The sequence below is a fragment of the Bactrocera latifrons genome, unplaced genomic scaffold (assembly GCF_001853355.1).
Source record: "Bactrocera latifrons isolate USDA-ARS-PBARC rearing strain unplaced genomic scaffold, ASM185335v1 scaffold_52, whole genome shotgun sequence".
Taxonomy (NCBI): domain Eukaryota; kingdom Metazoa; phylum Arthropoda; class Insecta; order Diptera; family Tephritidae; genus Bactrocera; species Bactrocera latifrons.
The window spans coordinates 808,983-823,731 of NW_017537179.1; the positions used below are offsets into that span (position 1 = coordinate 808,983).

Consider the following 14,749-nt stretch of genomic DNA (forward strand, 5'->3'; position numbering starts at 1 on the left):
GTAAGTAGGCAATTGAGAAGTAAAGTCCCCTCTCGACGAACAAAAACAAAACTCTATAAACTCACTCACTCATTATTCCCGCTATATGGTGCAGAGGCGTGAACGACGACAACATCTGATGAGTCGAATTGACATATTTCAGCGAATTAAAAGACAGCGGCTACGCTGGCTAGGTCATGTTGTCCGAATGGACAAACACACTCCAACTCTGAAGGTATTCGACGCAGTACCTGCCGGTGAAAGCAGAGGAAGAACAAGAGCTCCACTCGGTTGGAATGACCAAGTGGAGAAGGACCTGGCTACGCTTAGAATCTCCAATTGGCGCCACCTTGCAAAAAGAAAAAACGACTGGCGCGCTGTTGTTAACTCGGCTATTAACGCTTAAGCGGTTTCTACGCCAGTAAAAAAAGAAGAAGTTTCAAGCGTTAGATATTTGATATGATGGCAATTTGGTGTACAACAAATAATTTAACTAGCGCTTGAAATAACTTGATTTTATTAGAATGTTATTGCAACAACTTTAAAATAATCTAACTAATTGTTTCCGTGCAAAAAAAGTTCTTAATTTATACTTACGCAATAAACCCATAATAATTATACCCTGAACAGAAGATATTAAGTCGAATATACGAGGTTTTTAAAATCCAGAAGGAAAGATCGCATGCCATATAAGTCATTAATAATCATATTAATGATCAGAATGATGAGTTGAATTGATACAGAAAATTATTTCTCTCTGTGCCCATAGTAACTAGTTATTGTGATCTTAAATCTTCCTTTTCTCTTCAAGAAGCTGCTTATGTTATTTATCGGAACCGCCAATATCGAACACCTTTGCTACATATTATATAAACAATTTTCAGCTGTTATATAAACTTTATTTAGTCAACCGCAAAAGTTTGACATTCATTTCAAAATGGTCTGGGATCCACTTGGTAAGCTGGTTAAATACTCGTATAACAAATTTTTGACCAATTGTACATAACGATAGCCTATATAACCCTTGACTTTTAGCTACTTAACATTTGTGAATGCCGTTTCGTAAAGCTACGCCCGTGCTACTTAGATCTCCTAATTCCTTATTGTGTCCCTAATCCCACTCAATGAATCATAGTGGTTACGAAAAATTCTTATCACTAATTGGATTTGCGCAAATAGCATGGGCGAAACCTTTGAAATTCAGTGAACCACGAAATGCAAATGGCAAATATCGCATTGACGTTGAACGCTGAACTTGCACAGTTCTAATTCCATTAGCTTTCACTTTGAGGGATTTGTGGATAGTTAACTTTGTTTTTGCTATTCATTACAATTTGGTCACCATTTTCATTTAAGATTAAAAAATGTGTGCCAGCGGAAGCATTTCCTATTAAATAAGAGAGAATTTGTAATGCTTATGTGGGCGTTTTCATACACTTGTGAATAGGTGGGGACGCAAGGTTGCATATATTATATTTGTACATTTTATGCATCCGCAAAATATTGCACAGAGCATACGAGTTTTGTGCTATTCATCAGGTTTGTGTGGTTTGGAGTAATAAGAATTATGCGTGTGGTATTTTTATTTCCATAAAAAATATGCATAATTCATAAAAGTGTGTTCCTAAACCTATGGTTTATGTTTGGATACAAACCTGAAAGTGTATTTCTGTCGGTTTCAAAGTCTTTTTGGGGGCCTAGAAGAGGAGGTCGCTTATGAAGACCGTGCTGGGAGATCTGCGACAAGGTGTACGCAAGGATGATCCCTAAAGTGCTCACTGACGACCAGAAATTGCGGCGAGTGGAAACGTGCTAAGAAAATTTGATGTGAAGTGACCCCCGATTTTAGAATAACGTAATCACTGGTGACGAGTCATTGGATCTTTGAGTATGATTCCGTATGCACACGCCACACAGGGGATCCAAACAGTATGCACCTCGCCCCCAAGGCTATTGCGGAGAATGGTATTTCGCAAGGTTTTCTTTAAAAGTTGCAAGAGTATGAAATGTTCGGTTACACTCGAACCCTACTTGTTTAATATTGCCAATACCTTAGGGTATTTCGCCGGATTAGGTCACAGTCTAGACTATTACCTGTAATTTGTTTTTGACTTTTTTCCAGCGATCATTTTCAAATGGTATGAAAACAGAAAAAAATTGCTGTTATCCTTATTGACGATAATTATGTCTAACACATTCATCTATAGTCGCAATATCGTTCATGCAAATATTTTTGTTTTTCTTCTATATTTTGGACATTACGCATTACTCAGATTAACAAATACTATTCTTATCTGATATAGCAAACTATAATAGAACCAAAATCCAAACAACATTTTGTAATACAAATCTCTTCTTTTCAGACAATCTAACAACTGAAACACGTTTCTGTCCAAAAATGTAATAAATATTAAAAGCTCACACAAAAGCAAACAAAATATTAACCGTTTATAAATACATACATACTCGTACATAAAAACTTTTCAAAGACTTCAAACGCTCAGCGAAAACTTATTAAAGCTGTGTAATACGAAACGGAAAGGATCTGGATAATTTTTCACAAGGCATACGAGAAAAACGAAGCTTACTGAGAAACAAAATGTCGAATGTAAGTTACAAAAAATATTTTGAAAGTTTTTTGTTTATTCAAAGGTGGAGAATATTTAGGACTGACCGAATTATTAGCAGCTTTCATGGTGTAGTTTTTAGACTTTCGATTTAAATATACACATGTACATATTTGGGCAGCCCTCTTCGAATCGCCGAGAGTTAGAAAATAGCGAGACAAACACATTGCACCAGCTGTTTAAAAAGACTGACAGCACTGGAAAAGGTGTTGAAAATTACTTATATCCATTGGACCAATTGTTTGAAAGCTCTGAGCTATTTTAGACTCATAATTATTTTTGTATATAATTTTATAGCCGTTTGATTGTAAATCAGAACTCGGTAGGGCAGAAGAAAGCAGTTATGCCTCATTAATCCTCACACTCTCTTCATTCGAATTTAACTCGCTAATTTTCCTATTGCTTTTACATGTAAATACATGTAAAGAGAGATCAATGACCAAAGAAAGCAAAGAAGATGCGAATCGATCACACCGTATGTGTTTGGTAGCACTCTCTTCAACTAATAATAAATAGAAATTTTCCAAAAGGAACTAATCCTAATGGCGACTTGGCTGTTAAAACTCATATCTAACAGTCTATGGGACAAATAAAAATTATAAACCAATATGAGTGGCCAGTAAATATATTTAATCTACATGCATATATTGAATGACAGTTCCACTAGGCCCATAAATGCCCCACATTTTCATATAAAGTGATGCCCTTTAATTATTTATGTTTTTTAATAAACCACACTCGGGCATACGCTGAATGTAAAAGCACGTCTCCACATCTCTCGGTCCCAACTAATTTCAATGAAGATTTTAGCATATTTTCCTCTAGTTTACTCCGCTTCTAAATTAATTTTAACTCAATTGAAGTCTATATCCCTATAATCCTCCTTAATATATGATGTATGTGAAGCTGTATAACCTTTCCATTTATTCCCATTTCTAATTACAATAATCCGATTGCTCAATGCCATTGCCAATTTCCTGCTACCGCACACTTACAAATGCCTAGTTGCTCTACATGGATGAAACGAATTGCAATGGCATCTACGCATCCAAAGTCAATAGTACGGCCTCACCACTAACTACAACAACATCAAACAACAATAACATCACTAACTGCAACGAAAGCAGCAACAATATTCTTCATGCAAGCAACATTATTATGAGCACGGCCAACAACAGCAACAGCAACAGCAACAACAATAGTAACGTTAACGGAAATAGGAGCAGTAACATCATAAATAACGCAGGCACAAATAATATCAACAACATCAACATCATGAATATAGCAGCCTCGACTGTGGCAATGACAGCGGCGGTTGCCAACGCCAACGCCAACGTCAACGCTGCCGGCACCGGCACCGGCCTCACGTCAGCCACACTACCCACATCCGTCTCGAATGAGGATCTAAGTCAGAGTTTATCCGAGTACACAGATGCGGATGAAAGCATATCAGCACCGACCGAGTTTCTTGCTGAGGTGAGTACACATACATACAAATGTACTTATACTATATATTGTGAAGAAGTTAAGAATAAAGCGGAGATGAAAAAGTGCGAGAAGCTGAATGCAGAAGTGCCTGCAGGCTTACAACTCGCTCTACTGTCTGCCAAGTCCATTCACAGTGGAAAATACTGGCGTAGCTGCCAATTGCCCTCTGCCACTTGGCAATTGGCAGCTTTAATAAATGCAAAAAAAGAAAATAAAAACGAGAAAAAACGTTATCTTTGGCTTCAACGAAGCACAACCCTACCCAGGTACAAAACAATCTTCAACTTGATTTAGTTAGTTTACATGCATCTATAATATATGCTTTAGATGTCCGATCTGAAGAATTTCTTCGGAGATTGTAGTGATAGCTTGGATAAGGTTATATGCCAAATAAAGATACCTTTGATCCATATCCGTAATAGGATCTCTAATAACAAAACCAAAACTCCTCAAACAATGTAGTAAACTTAATACAGGAGTACTCTGTTCAGGGTATAAAAACTACAAAGAAGCTCAAATGGTGTATCTTTATGGAAGAATGTATAGTATATGTATAGTATACGTACATACAATAACTCCTAGTTTTATAGTTGCAGAAGTATATTAACTGTATCTCAGATTTTATACCAAAACAAGAAAAAACGCTAACTTCCTTTGCACCTAAGCACAGGTGCTTTCTTTATAGGATAAAGGAATATAAAATATCTTTATATCGTTTTTGATTGGTCGTCTTTGATCGGTCAGTCAGATATATGCTATAGTGGTCCGAACTGAACTATATCTTCGGAGATTTCTTAATTGTCTGACACGAAAATGTCAAAATTCGTGAATATTCCTCGTTACATAAAAAAGTATTCCGAACAAGTATGGTAGGTAAGTTTGACAGATATATGTTATAGTGATCCGATGAACTGTTTCTTTAGAGATTACAATCTCCGATCGTGCATTTTCTGTGGCAGTCAAATATCGGATGTTCCGACAAATGAGCAGCATCTCTAAGAGAAAATAACGTGGGCAAATTTTCATATCAATATCTTGAAAACTGAAGAACCTGTTCTCTTCTTTATATAGGCAAGTTAACAACAGCGCGCTGCTTCTTTAAGAACAGCCCGGTCCTTCTTCACGTGGTCTCTCTTCCTCTGCTCCCACTGGCGGGTACTGAATCGAAAATCTTCAATACTAGATTGTTCTCTTCCATCCGACATCCGGCAGGCGATGTCTCTTGATTCGCTGGACTATGTATATCTCGTACAGCTCATCGTTCCATCGACTGAGGTACTCGCGGTTGCCAATGTATAAAGAACCATAAATCTTCCGCAAAATCTTTCTCTCAAGCACTTCTAAGGCTGACTGATCAGATGAAGAACTAGTTCACGTATATACGTATATACAGACAGACGGTCATGGATAAATCACCTCAGCTCGCCACGTTCATGATTTTTATACATACATTAGGTCAAACGTTGGGTTTTAATGGAAGACTGTCAAATATACATTTATATTTTATACTAGCTGACCCCGCAGCCGTTGTCCTGCGTGAAATTATGTGTTTTGAAATGAAAATAAAGTTAAATTTATCATCTTATTTTGTTTTTTTCAATGTAACGCAGCTGTTAAACAAAATTTTTTGGTTTGGTTGATTGTCATCTCAAATGCAATTTTCACTGGAAACGGAATGCGGTTGAACGGAAATGGCGAATCGTTAGAACTCAAAGGAATTCGTAGAATCAAACATTCTGCCTCCTTGTATACGATGGCTGCGTCACAATCAGTCGGATTCCATTACACAGTTTCGGTGCATGAAGATTGGAAACCATAATAACGACAGATCCTACTTTGAGACGCAAATGATGCGATGGCATACCAAGCATCTCCAAAAATTTGGAAATTCCACTAGATAATTCACGACGACGTCTTCATTGTCAAGACGATCGACCGATTTGTATAAGCGCAATTCTCCCAGAATTTGACTTTGGATCTTATAGCTTAAGTCAACACCATCGGTATACAATTAAATCGTTGTTACGCTAATTCGGCCAACGTTCGGATACACATTCGTGATGAGTTCATCTTTCGTGAATTCATAAACGGCAGATGAAATTGATATCACACCACCGAAATAGACCCATTTAAAATTCCTCGCAAACGGATCACTGACGAAAGTTGAGAAAAACCTCGTAAATGTTAATTTTATTGCTGGCAGTGTTTCCACCGGCTGTACTGTATCCTCTGGGTTGAAATACACTCTTTGGCCATTCTCCAAATTAACTGCGAGTCCCACAACAGTAAATATCCAATCATGAATTATAAAAGTAGATATCCTACAAAGCGCTTTATTAAAGGCCGTATCATATAAGACCAATAACCGCCATGTTGATTCCTTTGATTCCTTTGGTGATGTAATTAATTACAAACGTATTTTATCGATTACACCAAATTGCAATACTCAACATTGATATGAGTTTTGAATGTGAAATATACAATAATGGTGAATATAGAACGATCCATGTGTTGTCAACTTCGATATTTCTGTTTCCGAAAGAGAAGCACCTGGATAGTGTTTCGTGCATTTATTGTCAGACATACAAACCGAAGTGGGATTGTGGTGTCCGCAAGGTCCATGAACCATATCGATTTTCGCCACTTCGTATAATACTGGATCTTTCTATGCATCAGGAATTTCCGCAGAAATGATTTCATCAATTTGATCTGTGGTAAGCACCATCCGAAGAAGAATGTGTGCGTCTATCAGTCTATAAAGTCCATCAAACATCGTAACTGTTGTTTGAAAAGTCGTGCTGTGACATCGGTATGATTGCTTGTTGATTGACAGCAGTCCACAATTCCGCACGTACATATATCACCGCATCCTGGGAGTACTTCTTGCCTCGGACTGCCATACGATGATGGCAAAAAGAACGCCGATCGATATTAGGGCGACCTCTTCGTGGCTTCGTAACAAATTTCAATATTTAATTGACCTCTTTGTGTGAAACACATGTAAAGTTTTTACTGAAAAATTTTCAATAATTTTTCTTTTGAATAGCCGGAATAAAAAAGCAAGCGACCGAAATTGAACGGTTCAAATAATTTACAAATCAAAATTTTTAAAAACAACAAACCAAAATTTAAGAAAAATGTGGAAAAATGTGTTTTGGAATTATCCAATTTTCCGATTTTTCCTCATGAAAAGTATAAGGTATTTTTATTTCTAAGCCTTCCTCGATCCACAACGAACAACTTCTTAAAATTTCATCAATATTGATGCAGCCGCGCTCTTAGCGTTATTAACAAATAAACATTCATTCGTTTGCATGGAAAAAGGAAAAGGGCTGTTTTTAGGGGTCTTATGGCAAATATTCGATTTTTTCTATCTATAACGATCCTTGAACCTCAGCGAACGTTTTAAGAAAAGAATTGGCAAAATTGGAGAATTGGTGTTGTTGAGTTATGCGCTTAGCAACATTGCGATTCATTTTTATATACATACACATAAGTTTTCTATTTAAAATACATACATACATATGTCATACGATACAAAAAGAATTTGTTCAGAAAATCTGTTGTTGTCAGTATAATATTCTAAGAAGACCTTTCCTTGTAGAAAAAACCTTCCAATGATCATCTACAATATTCTGGTAGGCCGCAATATTTTACGGCGAGCTCTTTTCAAATTTTTAAACTTAGTTACAGATTAAGTATGAAAGTTTTACTTCATGTCCGAAACGCAGACGAAACTCTGCTGATCCTTAAGTGCCCTGGAGACGATCTAATAATTGCGTCAAACAATGGATATGTGTTAGTGGTGTTCACTCGTGTTTTGCCCGCAAATGATCAAATAAACACGTCAAAGATCAGTTTTGTTTTGGCAAGTGCTGCATTTCCACTGAAAAATAAAAATAATAAATTGAAAAAGAAGAAGGCAGAGTTGATGAAAAATTGGTACAAACAGCGTAATAAGTTTGCACATGAAAACCTTCTCGCAGAAGTATAAATATCCAGCAAAACAGATTATTGTAAGATTTTGCGAATGGATGACTTAAAATTTAGTTAATCATTAACCAAGGTGGAGCTCCTTATCAGTTTTTTAAGGGGATATCGTACTGCTTCATTTTCTCTTCTTTTTTTCGGTATGCTTCTATTTTAAAATTCAATAAACCTTCTAAAGTTTGGTAATGTAACACTTGATACTTCGTATAAAATAAATTTCTCTGTGTACAAATAAATTTCATCCGTATATGCTACCGCTTTGAAAGCTACAGCGTAAATGAGGTCATGCTTGTCAAGCACGAATGGAAACGATGAAATTAGTGGCCATCAAATAGAAATATCAAAAATTTTCGATTTTCATCAAACAGAGCCGACATGTCGATGTAGCGTACATGTAGCCGACGACAGCCGACGACACCAATGCACTTACAGAAAGTGTTTAACTAGCACAGTTTAGTTTTGTATCATTTCAAATTTCTTATTGGCTTTCCTCGAGGTATTTGAAAAGAGCTCGTTGTCTACAATGAATCAAGTGTCGTTTATAGCAACAGACACCAGTAACTTTAAAATCTTCCGCTTGACGAGTTTGATAACACCTGGGATTTCGTTACGATTTCAAGTATTACACGTTGTTTGTTAGGAAGGTTCAGGAAAAAAGGTTAAACCTTTAAGACAGACCCCAGCCTACTAGTATGAGAGTTAACTTTAACCTATTATAAAGGTCGGTGAAACTTATATAATTAATTTTAGGGACAATGCTCTAAAATGAAGCTCAGTATACCTTTAATCATTTCGGTTAGTGCGAATTCGAAGATAATAAGAAAAGATTTGATGACTTTTCTCAGTACTGAATGGACTTGGAATGCCTATGTATAAGAAGCTTATTTCTTAGTAAATTAATCGATGGAATGGCAAGTGGTTTTAACACATTGATGAGCCGTGACATTTTATACTTTAAGATTTCGCTGCACTCTATTAATTGGAATGAGGTCAACGGCTCTGTTTAGCGCCTGAATTAGTCGACCACCATCTTTGGATTCAACATTTAATTTCCCTTGTTTTAATGTATATTAATGTAACGAAACAAAATTGTATTCTTCTTAAAATCATTAGAATATAATAAATATATAACTGCTTTGAAATTGATACTCGCAAGCATAGTGAATAATGAAATTTATTTTAACTATGCTCTCTATTTACAGTTTCTCTCTGCGGTGATGCTTAAAGACTACAAAAAAGCCTTGAAATACTGCAAACTGAGTGAGTTCTATTTGAATATCATAAAATTTGAAATACTTACAAATCCAAACTTTTAATTAACTCGCAAACTTTCGCAAACAACAACTATCTCTACACCTGCCGCAACTGTCAACGAACTATTTAACAGTTTTACAATACGAGCCAAACAACGCAACAGCCAAAGAATTCTACCCGCTTATAATCGAAAAGTTACGAGGTAAGTTGCACAAGTTCGTGCTTGCAGCACCAAAGTAGAATAGGGAACAGCGACACCGTTATTGAATTAGAAATGCAACTTTAAGTACATTATCTTAAAAATATTCAAATTATTTCCTATTAAAAATCACACAAATAGACGCAACGGCCAGCGACAGTGATGAGAATTATAATAAATCATCTTCGCCCGAACCAGTTTTAGAACTACAATCCTCGGATCCATCGGCAGGCGAAAGTGATGATGCGGCTTTTGAAGACCAAGCGATCGGTATTATTGATGATGGGATTGACGAGTTTGGACTAGCAGAGGACAATTGTCATTCTTTGGATGGCTCAAATAGTCACGAACTAAATGTAAGCAGTCGAAGCGGCAATAGTGACTCAGCGGGTGGTAGTATAAGTGATTCGATGGATGAGGAGGTCGAAGGAGAGGAAGACGATGACGAGGATATTGATGGCATTGATGATGATGTTGAGGATGAAGATGAAGACGACGACGATGACGAAGTGGAAGATGTCAACAGTAGCAGCGGCGATGACTTGCCAATCGATGACCCGAATTCGATTGAGGCTGCAGCAGGTACCGGCAATAATTCACTTTCGTCGCGAAATTCATCTAGTGGCGGCGGCGGAAGCGGGCGCAGTCGAAGTGACAACACAACGCACTCATACTCCAGTTTACTGCTGGAAGAAGAGGACGATATAGCGCCGGTTAATTTGAAATTCACCAAAGAGCTGTCATCGCCCGATTTGGATGTCAGCAATGGTGAGTAGAGCGCTTGTTTTATTTTGTTAAGATTTTTATATAAAATTTTTTTTTGTTGTTATTTTCACTGTAGGCAACAAATTACCGTCAACTTCATGCAGCGACTCGGAATCACCAACGGAACCGCTAACGCAACGACTCGCCGCCATTTTGCGCTCAAAGTGTGGTGTGTCCAGCGCTGGTGACAACTATTGAAGGCAATGCAAGTGTCATACAAACAAAACGCATACGCAAACGGCATAGTTATCAGGAAAATACAAAACTTTAGTGTGAAATGCATACAAATGAATCTAGTTTAGTTGAATATATATACTAATATATGTACTGTGTATATTTTCATGTATTCACTTGTAGCTATTTAAGCGTTATATACTCGTAGTTTAGTATATGTATATATCCATGTATTTATGTACTGGCATATAACCAACTTCGTATACAACACTTATATTCAGATATATATCCTTGAAGTATATAATGTACACATATTATAGATTAGCAATTGAAGAGTTGATTTTCTCACCACTGACATTTCCCATTACAACTTGCCAATCACTCTCAAATTTACTTAGAGAATGAGCTTTGCGATCGGAAGGATACCCTATAAGATGATCTATTCACCCTTAAAATAGGAATATTTTTCATACATATATGTATAAATAATATTTGATAAACTTTTATAAATATATTTACTTAAATTCTGCTATTATTAGAAACCGCTATGAGATTTTGGAACTATCTTCGCTAAAAGATCTGAGGTCTAAAAATACCAGTATACAGTGGGTTCACCTTAAAGTTAGGGGTTTTGTATCAAAATTATAAAGTTCGTGAGTTTCAAAATCTCTCAGCCAATACTCTTTATCTTATGACCTATAAATTTACATACTCTTTTGCGTAATAGTCTAGTAATTAGTAATACCTAGTGCAGAGAACTGACTCTTATTTATGATATTCTAGATCACAAACAAAGTGGACTTGTAGTGAATTTTATATGCATGCTTTAGAATTAGGTTTTATAGGTACTCGCAAATTTGGTAAACTAATACAATTAATATTTATTTAGTCTATATATCTGTATTATTAAAGTGAAAATATACAAAGACAGGCGAGTTGTTGACATTTTGAAAATTCTTTCAACGAAAAGAGGAAGTCGGAAATAGAAATCAAAGGAACTATTTTAGACGAGGAATCTTGTTACCAAACCGGCTATAAAGAGAGAACCTCAGATTCAGTTTTCCATCGATCAAGGAAGGTTTCATAAGTTCAACTAAATTTAACAACATTCTGAAAACCTTTACATTAAGCATATAAGGTCCACATGGGCTAAAATAGAGCCAATTACTCGTAATACATTTAACAATGATTTTATATAATTTGTTGTGTAGGCGTGCTACTTCTTAATTCAAAATTTAAAAAACGGTAACCGAAACTATATTATTTTTCATATTTTGATTGAACAGTTTGGATGACAGCTATAAACCATTGTGTTCCGATCTGAACAATATGTTCGGAAATTGTACACATTCCCTGAGGTTATAATCCACGCCACATTTCCTGCCGATATAAAAAAATCGACAAAAACTTTCATAGAAGGACTTAAGCTTGATCGGTCAGTTTGTACGCTATAGAGGTCCAATCCGAGCAATTTATTCAGAGTTCGAAGCGGTGCCTCTTGGTCAAATTTCTTGAAGATTGCTTGTCAAATAAAAAGTCTTCTGTACAAGAACATGAATTTATCGTCAGTTCAATATCGCCGGTTCGGAGAAATAAGCAACTTTTTGGAGAGAAAACGATGAAGAAATTTCAAATTAATATCTCAACGTGAGGGCCTAGTTGGTGTATTTACAGACAGACGGAAAGAGAGAAAGGCAGACAGTCGGATATAGCCAAATAGACCCAGCCCCTCCTGCTGATCATTTATACTATATACAAGTATTCGTTTTGTTCACTGATGAAATTAAATTTGGTATCTAATTTAATTTATGAAAGCATTAAAAATATGTAGAATATGTGATGGGTTAGACCATAGGCAAGCACGTATTTGTATTGGTTAGAAGGTACTAGATGAACATATCGTACAAAGAAAACTATATACTTTGGCTAAATTAATTAGAATGGCAAATCTATTTCATAAGCATTAAAACACAAACTGAACTATACTACAACTAATTTATGTATAATAAATATTTAATAATCATATGCATAAAATGAGTATATTATAGAACTGATGGTCCTCATATATTATTATAAATATTAAAATTAATATTTTAAATGATCACAATTCAACAGTTAAATCGTATTTATGAGTTTAGTCCAAAAAATATTTTCCTTTTTTGCAATGCAATATAAGCATTCACAAACACAAACAATATAACATTAACCGTTCCCACGACAGTAAGGTTAAGGCATTTGGAACGGACCCGGAATTTTATCCGGCCAAGGACTGTCAACTCGGCACCATTCCTAGAAATTACTTCAGGAATGTTTCTGCCGCGATAACAACAACATAAACCACACAATACAGTATATATTCAAATTAATTTTTTAAATCATATTATCACCACTTAAATACCTATTTGAAAAATCGAGTATACATAACTGATTTAACATAAACAATATTGAATAAGAAAGAATGTAAAACACAAACACTCGTAAAAGTAAGCTAACATTACAAAGACTTCATTAATAGAGAGACTTTAAACTAGGAAGATGGTGGATTGTTGCATATTAATTTCCAAGTGCATATATAATATATTATATATACCATATAAGTATTTATAAGTTATAATCTCAACTATTTACTATTTATACTAATCTATATACTCAATTTAGGTACGTGTAATAACATATAGACATATTTAGTATGTATGTGTATGTATTTATATGTAGTTTTCCTGTACGCATATTTGTTGATAACAATGCAATATATCAAAGAAAAATCAAGTGTGAAAAGAACATTTCTAAAACATCACACATAGATACATATATACTTATAACAGCTAAAACAGCAGCGCATACATATTTCGTATAAACCAAATAAAAAATACTATATATCAAAGAATATTTCTTAAACATGCAAAGAGAGCAGGAATAATTGAGTTCTTTATTAATTTCGACGGAATGTATGATTTAGTAAAGTCTTATTTTTTGTTCATAATTAGGTAAGATCAGGTGAAGAAAGATCTGACTACACTTGGAATCTTCAAGAACGACTGGCGCACTGCTGTAACCGCGCAATAATTGGCATATCTTACTTTTGGTGGGAATGCTAAAGAATAGACCAGTTTAAATCATTTTGGTCTTAAGGGCTATTGAAGATGTTTTAACTAGGAAGATTGTTTTATATGAAAGCTGGACGGTTCATTAAAAAGAGCTGAAACGTTTCGACCCCACTCAAGCGATAACTTGAATACCTTTAAGATACATCGGAACGTTGATAAGTGTATTCATTGGCACTTTAGGCAGGTTAGTATTGCAGATGGGCATAATCAGAACATATCCTCGCCCTGAAAAACTTGTAATCTACTCTAAGTATATAAGTATACTAAGCCCCAAATTATAATACAAAATTCTAGTTTCATAAAGAGGATCACAACAGAAAATTTTTACAAAGATTGCGAGCTTCCTCTTCGTAATAAGTTTAATGTACATACCTTACAAACTACTAAAACTATGTCTATCAACTAAACTTGTTCAGGTCAAACATTTCCGTTACTTCCTCAGAGAGTGTGCTAATGGGTGAAATCGGATAATAACCGCACCCTCTTTTCATGTAACAGTCAGGTTGAAAACTACTACAAATCAATCCGATAATCACTAAATAAAAAGGCTGAACGCATTCAGTTTTCACAGAAAGAAGGTACAATGATCCACTGTGAGCAAAAAATAGTGAGACCTTTGTCATAATTTTAAAATTCTTAACTTATTTTTCAAAATCTATATAGTCCTCTCAAAGTAATTCCCCTTGACCCGAGTACACTTGTGTCAACGGTTTTTTCAATCAGGCTTTGCAATTGATCGTATGATTTCAAGTCGTAAGCATAGATCCACGACTAATCGCTAGTAACAACACGTTTCATGACATCCTGGTAGTCGGAAAATATTGTTTCAAATTAACGCGACTCTGTTTTTTAAAACAATTTAGTAATTTTGGAAGCAATCATGCTTTCACTTTCTTAGAGGCAATTGATCTATCAAAATAGTTTTTACTGATCCTTTCGATATTCCAATGATGATCATACGACGATCTCTGACTGTCGATTCTCAAACATAAGTTCCTGGCTTTATTTAAGGCTGGACGAGAAAGATATTATTTTAATTACAATTGTTGACAATTTCCGAGGCATAAAACGGCAAATTATTGAAGGATGCAGAGTTGGAAAAGTTTTGTGTTGATAGTCGTGAATTTCAACTTGATTAAGGTAATTATGAAAAAATTTAAAAAATT

At 35.4% G+C, this 14,749-nt stretch overlaps 1 protein-coding gene across 2 annotated transcripts in view; it reads left to right on the forward strand.

The window, feature by feature from the left end:
* Window positions 1–13,384, forward strand: part of LOC108974065 (probable WRKY transcription factor protein 1) — a 43,945-nt gene extending 30,561 nt beyond the window's left edge. For both annotated transcript variants that reach the window (XM_018941679.1, XM_018941680.1), the window contains 6 exons: window positions 2,343–2,587; window positions 3,612–4,082; window positions 9,287–9,344; window positions 9,472–9,540; window positions 9,679–10,305; window positions 10,379–13,384. In XM_018941679.1, the coding sequence (XP_018797224.1) occupies window positions 2,579–2,587; window positions 3,612–4,082; window positions 9,287–9,344; window positions 9,472–9,540; window positions 9,679–10,305; window positions 10,379–10,500 (1,356 nt within the window). In that variant the 5' untranslated portion in view covers window positions 2,343–2,578 and the 3' untranslated portion in view covers window positions 10,501–13,384. The remainder of the gene's footprint in view (window positions 1–2,342; window positions 2,588–3,611; window positions 4,083–9,286; window positions 9,345–9,471; window positions 9,541–9,678; window positions 10,306–10,378) is intronic.
* Window positions 13,385–14,749: the final 1,365 nt, after the last annotated feature.